Source organism: Phalacrocorax carbo, chromosome 3, assembly GCF_963921805.1.
Source record: "Phalacrocorax carbo chromosome 3, bPhaCar2.1, whole genome shotgun sequence".
Classification (NCBI taxonomy): domain Eukaryota; kingdom Metazoa; phylum Chordata; class Aves; order Suliformes; family Phalacrocoracidae; genus Phalacrocorax; species Phalacrocorax carbo.
The window spans coordinates 60978668-61000794 of NC_087515.1; the positions used below are offsets into that span (position 1 = coordinate 60978668).

The following is a 22127-nucleotide window of genomic DNA, read 5'->3' on the forward strand; positions in this document are numbered from 1 at the left end:
ACGTAAGTTCTTGGGGGAAGTGTCTTGACTAAACAACTTCTTATGTAGGCTCTTCTAGTGACTGGAGGTTAGTTCGCATTAAAAAAAAACACCAAAAGCTACCAAAAAACCAACCAAGCAAGCCCCTAAATCCTGACAGGACTTGGCAGTGCAGTAGGAGAAATGATGCAAGTAGTTATCTGTGGGTGATGGTGCTGTTTTGTTTTTCAGATTCCTACAACGCTGATGCTCTAAGTAACAGCAGATTTGGAAAAAAGAGGCAAACGAAGGAGACAAAACCAAGCTGGAGTGTAAATGTTGACGTGCACAGTTTCTTTACTTTTTACCTGGCATGGCAGCTGTAATTAAAAATCACTTCCTTCTGTATTTGCCCAAAAGATATTTGAAAAGATGTCAGCATGAAAATTGAAGTGTGGTGTTGCTGCTTATGTAGAAAGTATAGAAAAGACAGGAACTGAGGAGAGGAAATACTTTGTGTGTAATTGTCTATATTAAGTAGTGAACGCGATGTACTAGATGCAGTCTGTGCAATCTTATAGTACCTGATATTTAATTTCATAGATTTATTTTCCTTTTAATTCTGCTTGGAAGACTGGGGGTGTACAGAGAAGCAAATAGCCAAGAACAGTTGGTTGTTATTCCACCATATCCTATTTTCTGTGGGGGTGTAGCTTGTTAAGATGGTGAATGAAGCCTGTTTAAAAAGTTGGTTAAGGTTCCATTAGTCTGGGAAAATACCTTAGGAATTCAAAGAAGAAAAAAGGCCAATTTCTCTTGCATGGTAGTCTCCAAATTCTATTGTGTCATCTCTAGGAAGACCTAGATGTTTATTTGCAACGATCTTGTTTCTTAAACAAAAAATAATCTCAGATTTACCTGTAATAGTTACTTGTCTTTTAGGTTTGAAAAAGCTGAGTCTGATTTACCCTGTTTGTTCCTTCTCTATTCTCCTGCTTTTTAACATTTGGTTTAAATTTTTTCCTTTGCTTGGGGTTGATGTCTTTCTTGAAGAGATGAAGGAAGAAAGTAGGTGCTTTTTGTTAAAGGCTGCAGCTGGTCATGTCATCATAACAGAAGGTTCAAATAATTACGTTTTCTGATTTTTACTTTCTTGAAGTCCTTGAACTTGCATATGGTTGTCTGTCTTAAGGAAGTTGTCTCAGCCAGGATGTGAGGAATAGGTAGAAATGTATTTTTTTCTCTCCAGAGTTGGGTTTATATAGCCCATCGTAGAACGAAGGAGACAACGAACATGACTTTTTTTTTTTCTTCGTTTTATCCCCCAAACATTTGCCTGATGCTGAGCATTCAGTAGCATGTTTTGTCTGTCATTTATTGATTAATGCTTGGGAATAAGCAGGGATTATCTTTTTAAATCGAGTTTACTCTTTAGACATCCATCAGAAGATCCAAGCAGGTATTCCTTAAAAAGGAAGCTTTTTACTTTTTTTGGCTTTTGAGGATCAGGGGCTGAAACAAAGAGCAAATTATCGGGAGAGAGGTTGTAACACATAAATATATGGGGAAAATATGCGTTGAACTAAATGGACATGCACCCTTTGTGTAGATACCAAGCTGGAATTTCTTTGGGGAAAACTGAAAAAAAAAACCTTGAAAACCAAATTTGTTTATCTTTGCATATTTCTGTAGCCTTTTGTTAACACTCCTTGGGCATTCTTTTATTGAGTTTTGTGTTGTGAAAAAATCTTGCCTCAAAGGGTGAGTCTAATGGTTGTCTGAAGCTGATCTAAGACTTCACTTCTGCTGAAAAGACCAGTCCCACCCTTTTATCAGCTCCCTGCTGCTCCCCTTGTGTCACAAGGTGAGTCCCATCAGTTGGCTGATTTGTCTGAAAACTAATCCTGCCAAACAAAACCTGTGAATGGTTAGCTTTCAGCCAGATCATTGAGCTGATCTGACTTGCAGCACAGTCTTTCCAGCACAGAGGTAAGGCAAGGGAGAATGTGGCAGAAAGAGTTCAGCAGAGGGTGGGGTCAGGGCAGGACAGCCCCTTTTTGTGGTGGTACTGGCTTGTGTTAACTTAAACTCATCATGAGACCGTATCTTGAGTGTAAAATTACTCCGCAAATAATGACAGTTATTTAATTTCCCAGTGTTTCTCTGGGGTGGGGAGTCATTGTTGCCTCCTTTAAAAAGGAAAGAAGTTCAGACAGAGAGTAGAATTTGTTGTGTGGATATCTCCCCCCCGGCCCCCCGCCCCGGTGATAATTGTACAGAATGCACTGATTGTAGTGGCCAAATAAGCCTTCAGTATCTTTGAAATACTAGATTTCAAGGGTGGGGCTCGTCTAACCGTATGTATTGTAGGCATTTATACCTGATCTTTTCATGTGGCTTTTCTTCTCTTTGGTGTAAAGAAATAGTAATTTCTTGGTGTGAATCATCTCATCCTAAAGTAGACATGTAATGCAGGTCTAATGAACCATGCTCCTAAAGTTACATGGTTTTCCCTTTGCCCTAAAAAAGGTCTAAGCTGATAAGCTCAGGTGTTGATGTCAAAGGGCAGGTGTAATTAATTCCTTCCACTATTTATAGAGTTTTCAAATCATACAGGCAAATGACTCCAGACTTCTGTTGGAGTTCTGGACTAACCTTCCTCTCATTATCTTGCTAACCCATTAGAACTAATAGTTTTAATACCTATTTCCTGTTAAGCTTGATAAATTTCTCTTTTGTTGTCCTTTTTTATAATACCTATTCAGAGTTTTTCCTGCTGTTGCGTTTCTTTTGATATGTTAAATTTTTGCGTGTAAGAACTGTCAGTGTTTCTTTTCAAGCATATTTGCAGACACAAGGCATACTGGCAAATTTGAAAATATCAGGATGAATTTCCAGATCAGTTGACCTTAACGCTTAGGTATGCAATTTCTGTACAGAGGTACAAGCTTTTGATTTGGAAATAGGGCAGCAGTTTTGTCATGTAGATGCTGCTTCACAGTCCATTGAAAACTCTGCCTGTTACTGGCACTTCAGGTGAGGTGAAGGGGGCACCTCTGGGAAGGAGCTGCTATGGTGGTGGTCCTCACTCAGCACTGGTGCTCCCTGTGGTTCTGCAGCCCTCCTGCTGGTCGCTCTGTTGGGTCTGTCTCTGGGGTGTCGTGCAGCACAGCAAACCTGATGAGCACTGTGGCAGGGCTCTAAGGGGTTGTGCTGGGCATGGGGAGGAAGGAAGGGGTAGCCCAGTCAAGGGATCTGTGCCACCAAGGGAGCTGGTGTCTGGGAGCAAACAAGGCATGTTTGGGGTGCTACAGATGTATTTCAAAATCAAAGTGATGAAACCCAATGCAATCATAGAATGTCCTGAGTTGGAAGGGAACCACAAGGATCATCAAGTCCAACTCTTGTCCCTGCACAGGACAACCCCAAATTCACACCATATCTCTGAGGGCGTTGTCCAAGTGCCTCTTGAATATCATCAGGCTTGGTGCTGTGACTGCCTCCCTGGGGAGCCTGTTCCAGTGCTCCACCACCCTCTGGGTGAAGAACCTTTTCCTAATACCCAACCTAAATCTCCCCTGGCACATCTTCCTGCCATTCCCTTGGGTCCTATCATTGGTCACCAGAGAGAAGAGATCAGGGCCTGCCCCTCCTCCTCCTCCCCTTGTGAGGAAGCTGCGGACCACAATGAGGTCTCCCCTCAGTCTTCTCTTCTCCAGGCTGAACGAACCAAGTGACTTTAACCACTCCTCATACGGTTTCTCCTCTAAACCCTTCACCAACATCATGGCCCTCCTCTGGACACTCTAGTAGCTTTATAACCTTAATATACTGTGGTGTCCAAAACTGTACACAGCACTCGAGGTGAGGCTGCACCAGCGCAGAGCAGAGCGGGACAATCACCTCCCTCAGCTGACTGCAATGCAGTGCTTGATGGACCCGAGGACTTGGCTGACCCTCCTGGCTGCCAGGGCACACTGTTGGCTCATGTTCAACTTGCCATTGATCAGAACCCCCGGGTCCCTCCCGGCAGAGCTGCTCTCCAGCCTCTCGTTCCCCAGTCTGTGTGTACATCCAGGGTTGCTGTGCCCCAGGTGCAAAATCCAGCACTTGCCCTTGTTAAACTTCATATGGGTGGTGATTGCCCAGGTCTTCAGTCTGTCCAGATCCCTCTGCAGGGCCTCTCTGCCCTTGAAAGTGTCAACAGCTCCTCCCAATTTTGTGTCATCGGCAAGCATAATAAGTATTCCTCTCAGTCCTGCATCCAAGTCATTTCTGAAGACATTAAAGAGTACTGGCCCTAACATGGATCCCTGCAGAACCCTGCTAGTGACCAGCCACCAGCCCGATGTAAACCCCATTTGCTATGACCCTTTGAGCCCAACCTGTCAGCCAGTTGTTCACCCATTGCATTACGTGTTTATCCAACTCTATTGGATATTTTGTCTAGGAGGATACTGTGAGAGATTGTATCAGAAGCTTTACTGAAATCCAAAAAGATCACATTGACTTCCTTCCCTTGGTCAACTAGGTGGGTGACCTTGTCATAGAAAGAAATTAAGTTTGTTAGGCAGGACTTTCCCTTCATGAACCCGTGCTGGCTGGGACCAATGACTGCATTGTTTTTCAGGTGTTTTTCAGTAACTCCCAGAATAATCTCCATAATTTTGCCGGGCATGGAAGTGAGACTGATGGGCCTGTAGTTACTGGGGTCATCCCTATTGCCCTTCTTGAAGACTGGGACAACATTTGCCAGCTTCCAGTCAACTGGGACCTCTCCAGATTCCCAAGAGCATTGAAAAAACATTGAGGTCTCGCTATGACATCAGCCAGCTTTTTAAGTATCCTTGGATGAATCTCTTGAGGCCCCATCAACTTACAGGGATCCAGGTGGAGCAGCAAGTCCTGCACAAGATAGGGGTTGCTTGGGAGTTTATCATTCCCACAGTCATGGTTCTCTAGCCCATGGCTCTGCAGGTCCCAGAGCCCAGCATTGGTGCATCCCGTAATGTGAAGGGATTAAATTGTTCAGAAGGACAAAAGAAGACACAGGGGTATCTATCCTGCAAAGAGCTCTTTTTGGCAATGAAATTTTATACAAAACGGTTATTGAGGAAAAAACACATTTTGCAAAAGGGATTTACCAATGTGTCCTGCAAAATGATTACTGTAATCCTTAATTATCTCTAGGGTCACTTAACCTTTCTTAGTAGAGTGTTTAAAATGCCCAAACTGAAGTATTATTGCTATTAATAATTTTGCTGACATCTTTGTGGCAGGGTGTCAGTGCTTTCCGCTTTCTGGAGGCTGGCATAACTAGTATTTCAGTTTGCTCCCTTTTTAAGGGATCTGTCTCACAAACAGGGACAATTTATTTGGCTTAAGCTTGGGTTTCTGAGCTCAGTATCCTATGAAGTTGCTTGTTTTCAAAAGATACTGAAGTGTCTTTTGTAGTTTTATAGTTTGTATATCTTTTATGATTCTCTTTTATACTTTGTAGTTCAACTAGTGGCATGGTTTTTAGATGTACTTTTTCCCCCCGGTGTGTACGAGGGGAGGAGGAGGAAGCATGGCTTCCTCAAGGTTGACTGAAATGTTTTAACTTCTATAGCAAATGAGGTGAGAATGAAATTGTCAGAAGGACAGAGACTAAATTATTGAAGCACTTGACTGTTTAAAGTAGCTGGGGATGTACTGTAAAAGGTGCGAGTCTAACAGTCAAATGTGTAAACAGCACCTTATTCCTTCCTTGTACCTGATTTCTCACCACTTCCTTTATATGATGAGAGCCTAAATCAGTGTGGGAGATATCGCAGCCGTTCTCAAAGTGTTAGTTTATGATGCCTCCACCAGAAGAATAATCTATTACCATATAGGATAGCAGGGAGAAAAGCATTTGCAAGGAAGATTAATTGAAGTAATTCATCACTTTAAAATGAAGAAGGTTCATCAAACAAAAATAAAAGCTAAGTATTTTATGTGCCTCTATTGGAATTTGATAACCATTTGTTTTGCTAGAAAATGTATGTGGACTGGGCACCTAGTGCTTGTCTACACAAGGAAATTTAACGGTACAACTATGTGCTATAATTATATGCTATAATTATACCAATATAACTCCCTATGGAGACACTCTTATACCAGAATAAGAGTTTTCATGGTTTATCTTATTTTGCTTCCAAAGCACGTAAGCTGAAGTGGGAAAGGGTACTCTTATACTGGAGTAAGTTTCCACACTGAGCTAGTTATATTGGTATAATTATGCATTTTTTCCTTCAGTGTAGACAAGTCCCTAGTGCCTTTTCAGCTTTGAACTTTAGTTAAGAATTTCTTGGTTGTGATAAGTGTCTAAGCATTTTCATAGTATATTTTTATAATGGGACTTGGGTATTTAAACCAATTACTTAGGCCAATTAACGGCTTCCTGGGTTGTGGATAACAATAGGATATAAAAAGGGATCAAAATTCATGTTCCTAGCTGCTTGGATATATCTGCATTATTTTTTTTTCCTCCTCTGTGGTTTTACAAGTACGCAGTGTAAAACGCAACAGGTGGAATAGTCTGTGGCTCTCTAATGAATTCTGTGTTGGACAGTTTTTGTCTCCTATTTCTAATTATTCCTCAAGTTTTGTTGTGCTATGGCTCTAATTGCCTGCACCTCTGTGGATCACAGAAAGAAGCTTCTTTGATGAAGTTGGAAAAAATGCTTCAAAAAATGTGAATTGTTTGGAGAGTTGTTGAAGTTTATTGATCTCCACACAAGACGGTTAGGACCATAATTGACTTGCTAGGCACGAGTTGTACAAGGAACAACTCAAACTGGATGTAGAGGGAGGGAAGGGTGCAGGTGCTCTTCTGGTAGGTGGTGCAGTCAGAGGATGGTGTTGTGTAGAAGGTATGTTTGGTAGGGGTGGTCTCTTTTGCCTGATTCAGTCAGAAGTGGGTACCTAGATAGAGGTATTTACATGGATGGTGCTTTGGTGTTGGCCATTTTCTCTGGTTCTCCTCTGCCCATATCTTCTTTGCTGCTTAGAATACAGCACGTCTTGTCCTTAACTTCACACTACCCCAAAATAGGAATATGTAAACATTTCTTTACAGTATTATAGCAATTTCTGCAAATATAAACATAAATTCATTAGGAACAGTTTTCCTTATGTCTCTTTTTTTTTTTTACTTCTTACAAAATGACTGGTTTGAAAGCATACCTTTGTTTTTGTCCGCTTTAATTTTCTTTTATGAATATTTCTAGTATGTTTGTACTGTTATAATGTCCGTGTTGTCTCATTGTGCCAGAAATTGACGATTGTGACTTCAAATGAAAGCAAATTGCAGAAACAGAAGTCTTAAAATAGAGATGATGTAATAACCTCCAAATCATAGAAGAGCAAGGCTGGAAGGGACACCAAGAGGTCATTTGATCCATCTCTCTGCTCTGAGGCAGGATAAGACAGACCTAAACCCTTCATGACAGATGTTGCTCAGTTCTGTAGTAGTAACAGAGTGAGCAAAAAGGAATTATTTATACATAACGCTTCCCTCTTCCCCCCCAAGCTTTGTGCAAGCCGAACTTGGCATAGAATTGTGAGAGAGGCCATGTGGATTCATACAGGATTATTTCAAGTATCTGAATTGTTGCTTCTTGTTTTTTGAAACTTCATGCTTTCTGTCAAAATAGTCTAATGATGTTTGTGTACTTTTGAGTGTAATGCCCATTTCTAATTTTAACAGGTAGTCTGTTGTTCAGGTGTATTTCGTGCTGAAATGATTCTTTTTCTATGTTAGCTTTGTAACCAGTGTCTCATCTTCTTGGGCACCGAGCAATTTAGTTTGAAAATGTGTAGCATTTCCTTTTCATCCGTGACAGTATTTCTGGTGTACAATCAGTTTCAGTTTTCCTTTTTTTAATTCAATTTCTTTCTCTGTGTGAAAGAGCTGAGCAAAAAAAACCTAGGGGTAGGACTGTAAAGGGAGAAGGGGAAGAATGCATTCAGAAGTCATAGTACTTGGCAGAAGAGCTGGGTTTAGCTGAAATGCGAGGTTAGATATGGAGTGAATAATGTGGCTTTAAGAAAAGATCTTTTTTCTTTGAAGAATAAATAGAATGTACGTTTCAGAATTTTACACATGGTATCTGCAGCTTTTTAATCCTAAATTGAAGTTTGCAAATGAGTGTTGGATGAATAAGATCTTTCTAAATTGAACAATACCTAAAATTGGAATTGCAGATACCCTGTTGCTAAAATGAGCCTTTGGGCTTGTTTGCTCTCTTTTGCCTTTTAGTTGTATCAGTTGAGAAACATCTGTCTTTGCTGCTAAATGACCTCTTCTGACTAGGCCAAGTGATTTTGACAGAATGACCTGTCTCCAGACCTCATCAGCTGCAGGAAGAGGCTGCTGTAAGTTGCAACCTTGGAGAAGGGAGGAAGATTAGATGTAAATATACTCAAATTGCTGCTGCCCTCAGAAATAGTTTACTCAGAGATACAGGAAAGATTCCCCATACCTGTACTGCTTCGGTGTTCATGAAGGCAGCAATTTCCTTCTCTTTCTTCCCATTTAATCTGATCGTTAATTTTAATTCTATTCTAGATTTGGTAATTTTAGGAAGTTGGGAATACTGTATTTTGGGTTGTGCCCAGAGGGGCTCATTAATCCTGAATATCCTGTGTAACAAATAAAGGAGTTTCTTTGAAGTACTTTTAGGAACGCTGTGTTGGTATTTTCACATGACAGCTGATGTGGGCTCTCTGAAGGAGTGGGAAATAAGAGAGGCATAGAAGTGGAAAGAAGGCAAGGGTTTTCAGACAGACAGAATTTGAAAATAATGTTTTCTGCTGTGGGAGGTGGGAGGAAATTCTAGGAATACGGCATAGTCAGGTTTCCTGTTAAATGATGTTTTTTGGATGAGAAATACTGAAGTAGTGGATCAGCTTTCCTGGTTTTCATATTTCTCAGACCAGATGTGTCACATGTTGATTTTTAATTTAATTTTAAATGGTGTGATATTGAAAGAAAATTATGATCTCTATATTGAAAACACATGCCTCCTTTGTATAGAAACTGAAAGTTCTGGATAGTAGCTGTACTAAAACCACGCACTTAACACTGAACATCCAGGATAATTTGTTGCAGAGGTGTTTGTACCATGATTAATCCTACTTCCCTATTTCTGCTCTTATCCATGTGCATGTGTTACACCATGTGTCTCTCTGTCTGAGATGCTTTAGGATGTTTCATAGTCTGCCAGCATTTTTGGAGGAATTTGTCCCTTTCGGAGTGATTGAGAAAAGAACAGTGAAGGCGTAGCAACTTCTGCCTGTTTTGAGCGAGAAGCAGGTGAAGGCACTAGGGTTAAACCAGAATTTGACCTGGTTTAAACCTGGGTCAGAATTTTTTCCTCAGTAAGCCATAGGGAACTTTGTATTAGTATCCAGGTATGTCTGTTCTATAGAGTTCTTCAGAAGTCATTCTCAAATCTCTGCAAATTTTTATTTCTGTTTAAAACTTGTGGATATTATAGCTGATAATATTTTAAAATCAGCAGAGCTTTTAATTTTTTTTGCTGCCATTATTTATTTTGCTTACAAAATATGGGTGTTTAAATACATATATGTTGATCTAAAGAGCAATATTTTTTTTTCTTGTAGAAATTAAAGTTTAAAGCTGAACAAATCCTTTGGTACTTTGAGTTTTCCACTTGCTATGTGTGTCTCAGTATGGCTGCTACATGTTAAGTAAACTAATAGTTCTGTTTGGAATTACCCTGTCACAGGGTGTTCTCGCCACCACCACCTTTAAACTTAATTGTAACTTAATTTGCAACTCCTGTAATATTTGTCCTTTTAATTCTAAAATCCAGATGAAGCATAATCCCAGGAGTGTTGTTTTGCTGTTGCAATGTAATCTTTTTCAGATGATACATGATTTAGCTGGAAACAAATTAGCAGCTACGCATGCCTAAAGAAAGCAATTTAATAAACAAGATTTTTGTAAGACCTAATCAGAATTGTAAAATGATCCTTGGGAATCAGTTACATTATACAAAAGAGCAGGTGTGAATGTAGGCATGTGTGTGAATTCATGGTTTCCAATGACATTGTTCTCTCTAGTAATACAAGGGCTTCGACCTTCTGTCTACTGTTTCTTCTAATTTACTACTTAACTATTAAATGTTTTCAATCAATAATGAAAATTTCCACTCATAACTGTAGTTTGTTCTGGTGATTGATTTAAATTTAAAAAGAAAAAGTTAAAGTTGAGTTAAATTTTTATTATAACTACTGAAAAGTACTGTTCTCTAATGCTTTAAATCACTTGCAGCTGGTGAATTTTTGTTTTGCTCCTTCCCAGAAAGTTAATTCCATGCCTTTGACAATGTCTGTGTTGATGAGGAAGATCATTATACATGCAAAATAATCACAGGCAGGTAGTCACCAAAATTCTGTTGCTCCAGCTCCACAATATGGGTCTCTAGCCCCAGATTCATTATCTGTATCAGCTGACCCTTGGACTGAGCTGATGCTGCTAGTATGTAACTGGGACGGTAGATTTTTTATAATGTTCAACCAACACAATACAGAGACCGTTACGGAACGATGGTAAAAAAGATGAACTGGTTAGTTTCCAGGTAACTATTAATATTTTGCACTATTTACCGCCTCTACAGGAAACAGTTTTAACATAGAAAATATGCTTTAAGAGAAGCAGTTTCTTGGCAGTTGAAGAAGTGACAGGGCTTCTGTTAGGGCTGAATTTGCCTTCCAGTTATCCGGATCCTAAATATATCCTTTAGGAATTTTGCATATATTGGCTCTAGCTAGGGGCTTTCTCCTGTTTTCTTATTTAATTAAGACCATTTATTACACAATAAAAAAAAAATATGTTAGGGTTGAAAAGAGAAAACGCTAGATTAATGAGTAAGTTACCTATGAGGCTAGAAACAAATAAATACAGAAAGTCAGTGCTTTACACTTCTTTTTAATGTCCCAGTCTGTTGTCACTTGATGAGAGTAGCGTGACTGATTTTTTTCCTTTTTCTGAGCTTCTTTTCTTCCTGGTGTGGTAGAGGAATATAACTCTTAAACTCTTTGGCAACCATTTCTCAGTGTGGCCAGAACTTTCTGAACTTCCCTTAGTTGCAGTCTCACGTTATGGCCTTATGAAAAAGGAAAACAACTAAGTGCTTTTGTTTACCTGGTGGAGTTTCCTATTCTGTTATCCCTTTATGCTTCTTTATCCCAGTATCCTATCTATTTTGTAAGTGGTGTCCATCTGTCTACGTCCCCCTCCCACCCTGATTTTATTCATCATGAACTCAGAGACCTTCAAAAAGGGAAGAAAACTGCATTGGAGTCTTAATACAAAGCAACTTAGGCTGTGTGCCTGGAAGAGAGCGGTAGGGCACTTTGCAGAAAGGAGTGGAAGGTGATCTTTGGCAGCAGTCAGGGATGAGAGTGAGAGCTGGCAGGTTGGAAGGGAAGAGGGGATGTTTTCTAGAGTATCCGCTGGATTCTAGTGTTATCTGGACTCTGATTTATTCTGGAATTGCATTCTGGTGAGGTCCATTACAAATGCCAACAGTAGGTATAGTGCAGTTTTTGAAGAGTTGTCATTTGCTTTTTTTGTAATAGTGTATTCTCAGAGCATGGCCTAGAAATTTTAAATATGTTTCATTCAGGAGTACTAGATGAAATCTAGTGCATAAGGTTGAATTTGAGAAGTTGAAGGGCTTATTTTTGGACTTATCTTAGAAATAGGTCATTTTTCTCAAAGGCATTAATACTGTTCCAAGTGATTTAGCAGAAACTTAAGGTGTTTTTTTTGGGGTGGTGTTCTTTTTTAAAAGATGTTTCCAGACATCTTTTTCCTTTTGAAACTAAGTTTCTGAAAGGTTAGAGTTCCTTATTACAACCTATGATGCGATTTCTCCTTTTTAAAACCTTCTAGAGGTTTTTTTTTCCCTCCTGTAGTCTCTACCTGTTTCTGACTCCTAGTCCTGTTTTTGGGGAGACTTATGTCAGTTTTTACCAACAAGTCTTCCTGTCTTGTTCCTTGTTAAGAGTGCATATAATACTTGTTATTATGAGAGTGAAAACCCAGTCACAGAAAGGTGAAGTGTTGTGCCCATGTTTGCATAGCAGGTCAGCTGCTGAGCCAGGAATAGAAGCCCTGTCTTATGACTCAGTGCCCTAACCGCTGGCCTGTGCCGTCTCTCTGGAGTACTGGTCTCTTCCAAGAATGTAGTAGCGATGGGTATACAAGTAGCCTCAGCAAGCATAAGAGCTTTGCTTCCAACTCTGGCAGGGCTTTGAGGCTTATACACAGCTTAAAATCCTGGGGGAGGAAAAAGAGATTTCTAAAGGAGCTCCTAGATAAGTTCCGTAAAGTTATGGTTTGCTTTGCTCTGTTTTCAACTAGATTTTTTTTGTTTTTAAATAGCTCTCCAGGAGGTTGTGGATGTGAGAAGAAAAGTTCTGCGTGTTTGAAAGTCAAACTCTGCTCTACAAATAACCTTATGAGTGGCCTGTGATTAAATCTTTTGTATATTCAACAACAAACTCATTTTATGCAACCGCAACTATGATAAAATTAAATTAAATGGACCTGCCTCTAAGAAAAGAGACTGAATAGCTGAGTAGCACATTATTCAATGAAAGGAAAACGGGGAGGCTGACTGAAATGGCTGGGAAATGGTTTTAACATTCTATCGGGCTAAAGAGCAATTCTGTGAAATCACTGTATTTGTTTCCCCCCTGCCTCCCCGCCCTCAATTTTTAAATAGCAGTGCTCTTCATACTGTCAGAATTCAGTGTTGTGACACCCCTACTCAAAAGTTATGACAGCAGTATAATGACAGCTACTGCCTCTTGAGAATCAATCAGGCAATTAATTTTGTAAATGAAATGCTGATTATACAAAGCTTCACATGAGAGGCCCAGTGATTAAAATCAATTTAACAAATTGTTTCAGGTGGGACTTGATTAATAATTTGCCATAAATGCTGAGGATATATGACCAGCATACCTTTTTGTGTGTGTGTGTTAATATAGAACTATATATAACGCTTGGAGTGGAAAAAATCTGCAGCTAACTGTATGTACTTCTGGCCTGTGACCTAGTTGTGATTGGTTATGCCTTTTTGTGGGTACACTGTTCTCCCCAGTGTCCATAATGTCACGTCTTCAGCTACTGCTCTCTCCAGCAATTAAATACATCTAAGCTTTAATTTTATTTTTGCTAATAAAGCCAAGTAACTGAGAAAGTGTATTCCAATTTGCTTGAATATTTATTAGGTTTAGGAAGATTTTTCTTTATTAATTTTAAAAATATGAAGTGAATGTGGGATTTCTTTCATTTATTCCCCCCACCTTGTCACTTACTGGTTTTTAGGACTTTGTGCATTTTCCCCTCCTACCCCAGTACTTCTCTGCAGGGAGCCTTCCTGCGGAGCTCCCCTCGTTCCATTCGAGGCTGCTTTCTGCCACTTGCCTGACGGACACTATTTTTAGTATATCCTTTTCTGTCCATCTAACTCTGTGTTTGTGTGAGAGCCGTACAAAGTAGGTAAGGGAATTTTTTTTGGGTTCCAGATGGCAGCCATGCACAGTGAGCAAAGGTGTTTACTTGTCTAGGAAGATGAGAACCTTGTTGCCAGACAAAATAGAATTAACTGGTATTCTGGGTGGGGCTTTTTTAACTTACAGTTTTCTGGGTTTATGAATGGATTTTCTCTTCCTTGTTGAGCCATAGCATTGACTACTGAGGAGGCCTTAGGGCTGTGAGACATCCACTGGTGAACCTAGCCTGATAACTTTAAGTTACTATTTTTCCCTTGCTCTCTGCCTTGCTGTCCTGCTGTGGGTTGCTATTTTGGTAGCAGAAATGGCAGACTTAGAACTGCCCAGGTCTCACACGCTTCAGTGTCCAAGCTGTCATATTGGTGCAAAACCACCCTACGCTGATGGGTTTAAGTTCAGATGCTGGACTGTGGACCGAAGTAGCTAAAGTATGGGCATGATCTGGCAGCAGGTAGGAAAAGCAGCTGGAATCAATGACATATTGTATGGTTGCAGACAGGTTTGCTAGAAGACATCTGTAAGAACCCCTAGATCGTGCTGCACTAGAAATGACTGCGAACTTGCTGGGGAGCACTTTTGCTAGAAGACTAGAGAATCTGCGTGCCTAAGGGAAGGTATCTTCTCTGTACAGAGCATCCAAGTTGGAGAAAACAAAAATGAAGACAGGAACATAATTCCCAAGTCCTCCTGGAAGAAGTTTGGAATTAGGAAAGTAGGTTACAGAAGAATGCTGAGGGTTCAAGCATGATGGGGATGGATGACACCTTCAGTTGACTTCAGAGCAGTCGGGGTATTAACTATATGTCTGTAGTCAGCAGTGACAAAGGCGATCTGAAGGGCAACAGTTCTGAGCTGTATAGCTGTGTGAACTTGTCAGAGACATAGAATTACTTTGGCCATCAGGTGTGATAAATGGGTGTAATTGCTTTTTGATGTTGTCTTAACCTTTGCGTGCACTCATAGTGGCAAGTTGAAGAAGTTAGTTGTGTAGTTTGTTAAAAACAGGTTACTTTTCTTTGCTGTGTTTATTGTGATTTGTTCTTTCAGTAGTCACTTAGGTTTATCCATCTACAAAATAATAACTACAGAGTGGCTGAATCACTGACCTTCCATTTTTCAGGTAATGTGAAAGAGGACCCAGAAAACTGGAAAACAGTCATATAAATGTCCTTCTCTCCCAATGAGACACTTGCTCATATAATTATTTGCATATCATCTAGTGGAGAATTAGTTGATATTTGGAGAGGCATAGCTTTGACTTTCTCCCCTTTCCCTTTTTAATTATGTACTTTCTGTTTTGAGTGGGAAATAATCTGTTCTGAGTGGGAAATGTCTTCTTGCAGCTGAAATCAGACAGTATGCAGAGTCTTTAAGACAAGGAAAATTGATATTGTTGTTAAATCTCTGCTAGTATATGCTTCATCATTCACTGGATTTTCCTTTCTCATAGGCTTATGTTGAACGTGACTCTGTTTTTGCTTATTTCTTGTTGTAGTTGTGCCACTGACTTAAAGCTTTAGTAAAGCAGAGAGTAGACTTCTTATTTCAAAATAAAAAGGAAGCATGTTTGCTGGTCAGCTCTCAGATTTTAATATTTCAGATTTTAATGCCATACATTAATACTTTTTTAATAGTTGCTTGCATCTTTCTTAAATGGATATTTAAAAGCACACGTAATGAGAACTATGTTTTGATATGCTTTTGTCGTGTAAAAATGTTGGCTGAGGAGTCCTTGGACATGTTCATACAAATGATGGCATTATCTAGGAATGGATTATCTTTTCCCTGGTTTCGTCCTCATGCCAGCTGTGTCATTGTCTTGTAGTGAATACTTGTGATTATCTCTAGTGATAAATTTGTAACTTGGTGCCTGACCTAGAGCTGAGAGCTCCATGCCCATCTTTCTTGGAATGTCAGTAGCTGATTGTCAGCTGTCTTCATTATGAGGTTTCAAGGCTTTGGTATTAATAAAGAGGCTTTTTTTTGTTGTTGTTGTTGTTAATATGGAGACAGAAGCTTTGGCTGCAGATCAATGAATAAACAAAGAGTTATTGTTTTCAGTAGCTCTAGGAGTTTGAGGGCAAGCCTACTTGAGAGTGTTGAGTTCATGTTGTTTTGTTATAGGCGCAAATGAGGTAGCATTAGTTGTTTGGATGCGCTGTGGCTTATAGTCCCTTTAAATTGCAGTATTTGCTGTTGTCAGCCAAACCAACGCTTCTTTCAAATTTTTTTTTTGTTTAAACAAACAAAAAAGCACACTTTCACTTGGAGAGTAGTAATATCTCATGTGAATACTCTTGTAGTGAATTGCTCTGTCTGCCTTGTAGAAGAGCTCTATCGTCACATCTGAATCCCACTGTGACCTTTATAAAGTGTCTCCCGCTCCTCCCTGACTTAAGACTTCAGTGGTGAGGTTCTTTCTGGCATCTTTAAAGGACTAAGTTATGTTTTGGGATTGTGACCAGTGCTGTTCATATTCATACATGTCTTTCAAATAACGATTTTGGTATTAGAAGTGAATCATACACTGATAACTTAATAGTGTATATCTAATGCATATGTAACAGCAGTCATGTCCCAAAAGGAAGAGCTGATACATCTTGGTCAGACTGCTGCTGAAGTTGTTCTAGTGTGCACCCTGGCTCAGATCTGACTGGAGATGAGACACCTGGGAAGACACTGGTTAAATGGTGAGAGAAAATGGTAGTGTGTTGTTAATTCTCACTTTAGAAAGATAAAATTGAATGTCCAGGTACTTCATGGTGAGGTGATTTATTTGATGGTTTTGGCTAGGAGGAGTGCAGAAGTGGTGGTGATACTGAGTTTACAGGTGGGTGCAGAATATGAATTCTTCCACTTTGGCTTATAGCAGGGATGCTGAGTTTATGCATTCTTCTACACAAAACATCGGAGAAAGGAGCAGATAACAGGAAAAGGTTGTCAGTTACTATTTGTGGGCAGTGGAGGCTTTTCTGTGTCCTACCTTAATGGTTGGACTGTCAATCTAAAGACTGGGAATGAAACCTTGGCTCTGTTGAAATCATTAGCAAACCTTCCGTTGGGTGTTCTAATGCGCTCACAAGGTGCATAATAGGCAAGGACTCTTATGAAATGCTCTGTTCTTACAAAGCCTGATAGTACCTGTGCAAATGAATCTGATACTGACGCGAGATAGGCACTATAATAAAGGGATAATAATAATAGTACTGTGGACTGAAGCAAAGAAAAAGACTGATGTATTTTGAGGAACTGCAGATCTATGCAAAGTTTAAATGAAATGCAGCAAGTTGATGAGGATGTGCAGAATCAGAAGCAAAAGGCCGAATCCATTCAGGCTTGCCTGGCAGAACATGGCAGTAAAAATAGCATGAGCAAACACTAGCTAAATTGATAAAAAGGTAATGTGTGTTTTGGGAGTAAAATAGCACTAGAGAAAAATTGGACCCTTCTGTAAAGGAAGGTGGAGGAAATAAATGGATAATGATGACTGCAATGAAACTAAAATAAAACTAAAAAAAGTAATTAAAACTTTGTAGTGTACACCATGTAGTAGAATTAAGTAAAGGCATGGAAGATGCCATCATCTATTCATGGTCATTCGTGCCCACCAGGTTTTATAGAATGTGATGAAGTTACAGCAATGCTGTCCTTTTCAATAAGTGTTAGGGAGCAGGTGTGGAGGGATTGGTTGATGATCTCTACAACCTGAAGAGGTTGATGCTTGTCATAATCATCCTGTCACCCAAAACTTGTCTTTGAAAACTGTTGGAGCCAATGTGAAAGAAAATACTTGAACTTAATAAATGTTAAAGGAACCTTCAGATAAGATTATAATACATATTTCTTAACTAACAACTCTTTCTAAATAACTTTTCAGAATGTTGTGGATGAAAGAAACTCTTGCTCTAAAAATTACAACTTTAAAAGAATGCTAAAGCTGAAAACTGCATGTGTTAAAGTTGGAAGAAGTTATAATTAAATTTCTACCTCCACTGTATGGGACATACAGTCCTGGGTGAGCAGCTGTTTTTTCTTTTTGGTAGGTGTATGGCTTCAGGTCTTTCTTATCATATGCTGTTCTGAAGACAAAATTTGTTCTTACATTGGAGAGTTTTCTGTGGTATTGATCATGCTCATATTAAATTCTAACATCACCTCTCTGGTGGAGAGATGATGAATTTTTTTTCATTTTTACAGTTGGGAAACTGAGGCATTGCTGTAGCAAGTTTGAGTGGCCTGTTTATGATGGCTCTAGGTTAAATTTTCCGGAACATACAGCTTCTGAAAACAACTTGAAAGCACATCCCTCATAAAATTCAAAAGTCATTGTGGTGGCAGCATTTTCTGTGGTTTAAATGCCATGATTTCAATCAGGCAATGAGGGATGCAATAAATAGGTAGATTTTGAAAATCTTTTGTTTTAATGAAAAACTGTGGCAGATGCAGGGGTAGACTCCAGGTCTGCCGGAGCAGCACACAGCTGTCTTAATGGTAAGACCGTCTTCTTCATTCACTACCCATAAGCTAAGTGAAGCATTTGGTCCTGTAGCACAGAACAGCCCCATCACTGCTCTGCTGTCAATTGATCCCTAGAGCAGGCACATCTGCTGCCTGTGAGGACAGAAGTGTGACTGTGTATTTAAAGAGTTGATACAGTTATATCTGTGAGGGAGGAGTGTTTCATGTTGCAAGGGCAAACATCATTCCAACAGCTCTTCTGGAGTGGTAATGTTTCTTAAACCTGTGGAAGAGCTAGCTATTTGGTTTTGTTTTGCCTTGCAGAAATGTGTTGACAGCTAGTGAGTCACTGGTAGACGTCTAGACCTTTAGCTGCACTGCACAGATGATTGGGATCTAATCTGAAGGGAGTGAGGAATAGCAGTGGTGAGTTGCCACCCTCTATAGAGACTGGCCAGTGCAGTGCATGGGACAAGATGTACTTCGTCATCGGGGTCTGTCTTCTCCAGTCCTAAAGATGTTCAGAGTTCTCTTCTGTACTTTGTTCTTTCCCCGAGCGGAAGGGGAAAAAGAGGGAGAAGGGAACAGACAGCACTGACAGCTACTGGTTGTCCCAGCAATTTGCTGGGGGATATATACCACTCTTTTGGTCTGGCCCTCTCATATTCAGTAACTCCAGCCCTCAATCCTGATGCCTCAATTGCAGTGTTCACAGTAAACTCTGAGTACGCCCAGGTCCCTTGTTGCCCATACCCTGTGACCACAGCCCCTTCGGTTTCAGCATTGTGTGGGTCACCTACAGACTGGGGTTACAGCAGTATCTTGGGGTCTTTATCCCTCCACCTTTCTGAAGTGGAGGGTGTCATGTGAGGGAGAGAGGAGCAGCTCTCCTGAAGAGGACAAGGAGAAGCAAAGAAACAGCAGGCTGGTGAGAAGAAGGGAAGGAAGGATGAAGTGGCAGTGAGGCTTGCTCTCCTAATGCACACACGCACACAAAAAACCTCCACTGCTTGGAGGTCACTAGTCCAGAGGAGAGAGAGACTTTTTGGCCTGTATCCATGTCACCTCCTGACCTTGTTTCCTCCCCTTCCCTTCAACTCTTCCTGCCCCACTTATGTCTTCACTGCTTTTTTTAAGCCATCGTCCCTCTCTCTTTGTCTGGTAAATTCGAGGCTGCCTCTGTACACCTTGTAACCCCTCTGGTGAAGTCTCGCTGTGCCACTCGTGCGCTCCCGTTTCTTCCTCCCGTGCTCCTTATGGCCTGGTGACATTCAGGTGCTCTCTTTCGACAGGGGAGTGCACCTCACCTTTCCTGAACGTCCAATGTCACCCTGGCAAATTAAAATTCTCTGCCCCAAAGCATGGTATTCAAGAGGTATTTTAAAGTGTTTTATGTAAGAACGTAAACGATGTATTTTTCTGTGACCTCATTCTAAGACATAGCTGAACTGTTTCTGTTGAATTTTCCAGAGAATTTCAGCCTCAGGCATACATATGGCCTGGAAAATTTCAGCCTAAATGTTTGAAGTTTGGCAAAGTTTCTATGCACCTGAAAGTAGTCTTCATAATGGAACGTGTCAGGCTGTTTTAGTTGTGTAGCTATCTGCATTGTTTATAATTATATTTAAGTATTGGATGCAGATCAGAAATACTATACTCTAATTATTATTGAATTTGAGTAAATGTTGTTATTGGAGTTGAGACCTGGAAATAATACCCTGAAACAGAAGATGGTGGCAATGAACAGTGCTGTTGGGCTTCATGAGAATCTTGTGAAGGAAACGCAAGACTTGCTTTGAACAAGGATTTATATTTGAGAAGATGAATGACAGGTGATGCACAGAACGAACATTAAAGCGCAGAAGTAAACACAGATAAAGTATCTTGGTCTATAGGAAGAAATTTAAGTTGTCCCCTGGGACCTTGTAAGACATAATCTATAGTTCATCTGCTGGACCTTGGTGTTTGTGTTGTTTTTAGTTAAAAGTGTGTTGAGAGTGCATGATGGCCTAAAAAAAAAATTAAAATATGTGAGTGTTGTTATGGGTCAGGTGGCTTGAAGTGGTTGGGAAACCATTGATTTTGAAAAGTATGAAATATAAATAGTAAATTACCCAGGGACATTTAGTGGTGAAAAATAGAAACTTCTAATCTGGCCACAAAGAAGCCAAATAATAAAGGGAAAATGGCTGAGTAATACTCATCCAAAATTAGAAGTGAATGTGCAATTCGCTATGGTGGCAGAAAAGGGCAGTCCTCTTCTGAAGTGAATGGAGGTGTCGTGTGAGGAGGAGGAGGTTAACATTTCCACCCCATCAGGTGTGCTGTGTCCACGTTTGGAAAAAAGTGGGAAAGTTTGAGTTTTTTACTTGCAGGAAGGAAAGAATAATAACAACATATTAGTTCATTAAGCACTGACTACTTTGGAGAGCACATACTTTGTGTGTATGGGGGGGGGAGAATGCCATAATGTGTTAAGTAGTACAAACGAGAAGAAACAGGGATGGGAAGGGGAAATGTAATTTATTGTCATAATAACTATTACATCAGAATATAATAGCCAAAAAGGACTTGTAGAAGCTGTGTTACATAGGAAGCTTTAAAATGAAACTGGTCAACAGTACACTGTAGGAAAACATGTACAAAATGTGCTACGAGCAGGAATGCTGCTCCTGGCGGGAGGGTGGGCTGGCAGGGTGAATTAATAGGTCTTTTTCCCTGGGGAGGAGTATGGGGGAAATATTTCTCTTTCATGAGGATGAGATTGTGATAGGCTTTTTAAAAGCTTCTCCCCCCCCTCTTCTGTGAATATAACCAGCAGTCAGGAATTAAAAAAATGGATGTCATATTAACAATACAGTGCTGCGCTTGACAAAATATGCTATTTTTTCTGGTTCAGTTAGTTCTCAGTAATAAAACATGAGAGTAATACCACACAATGGTTGACACCCATCCTGAAACTGTTACGGTGCTTGGTAAGCGCTGCCAAAAAGTCTAAAAATAAAGCTTCCCTCCCTTGCCTCCCCTCCCCCTCCATCAGTGATTGCAGTTTGGATTTTCTAAGGTCTATTAAGGAGGCAAATAAACTTCCATGTAAAATGTGGGTTATGAGTTGCCTTTTGAACTGGAAACCTATTAATGCACACAATAGTAATATGGAAATGGTGAAACACAGCATTCTGTATGCATTGCACTTCTTGGAAACTTTATTTTCTTTCCGCTTTCCCTTTTTTCGAGGTGAGAAAACAGATATTTTCTCAAGGTTAAATGGCGTGTCCACTACTTATATCTCTCGATAGACACAGTTTTATTTCTGTTTAAACGTTAAGACTGTGACACTAATCAGTTTAAGCATTGTACTTAATAATTTCTTAAGCCGAAACTTATTGGGCAGATTTTCCTACTTCTTCTGTAGGTAAGAGCCAACCTTAAGTTTGACTGCAATTTTCTTTTTTTTAACTGCAATGGAAGTTCCCAACTCACCACTCAAAAACTCATCAAATTAATGAGAACCAGAGTATGGTACTTTGCCTGTTTGTATGTCAAGTCAATATTTGATGTATTAAAGCATTGAGAAAATGTGTATAGTTTGCCTGTGGTAAGCAAGACTATTCTGACCTTTTTTTTCTTCCCATATTTTAAAGTATTTCTTTGCTTGTGTTTAACAACAGGGCAGTCCAATGGATCCAATGGTCATGAAGAGACCTCAGTTGTACGGCATGGGCAATAACCCTCACTCTCAGACGCAGCAGAGCAGCCCCTACCCCGGGCAGTCTTACGGCCCTCCTGGCCCTCAGCGCTATCCCGTGGGAATGCAGGGCCGAGCCCCGGCGGCCATGGGAGGAATGCAGTATCCACAGCAACAGGTTTGTGGAGGATTTTTCTGTGTTGCTTTGGTTTCCCTCCTCTCCTTCTCTTCCCTTCTGACACTGTGGTAATACAGAGGGTGAAAAGAAAAAAAAAACCAAATTCAGAAATAAGTATTTTTTGTGCAGAAGGAGGGTGAAAGACTGTTCTAAAAGTAAATAGACTATGCTGAGTGTGAATGTTTTCTGAAACCCCATACAGTCAGAAAAAAAGTTTACTTTGTTGCTGGTATCTTTTTGGAGAGAGAAGTATGTCAAATGCCA

The 22127-nt window shown here is 40.1% G+C and overlaps 1 protein-coding gene across 9 annotated transcripts in view; it reads left to right on the forward strand.

Moving 5' to 3' along the window:
- The window catches only part of ARID1B (AT-rich interaction domain 1B), a 337378-nt gene that overhangs the window by 13513 nt on the left and 301738 nt on the right, over window positions 1–22127 (forward strand). For all 9 annotated transcript variants that reach the window (XM_064447082.1, XM_064447088.1, XM_064447085.1 and 6 more), the window contains exon 2: window positions 21669–21863. In XM_064447082.1, the coding sequence (XP_064303152.1) occupies window positions 21669–21863 (195 nt within the window). The remainder of the gene's footprint in view (window positions 1–21668; window positions 21864–22127) is intronic.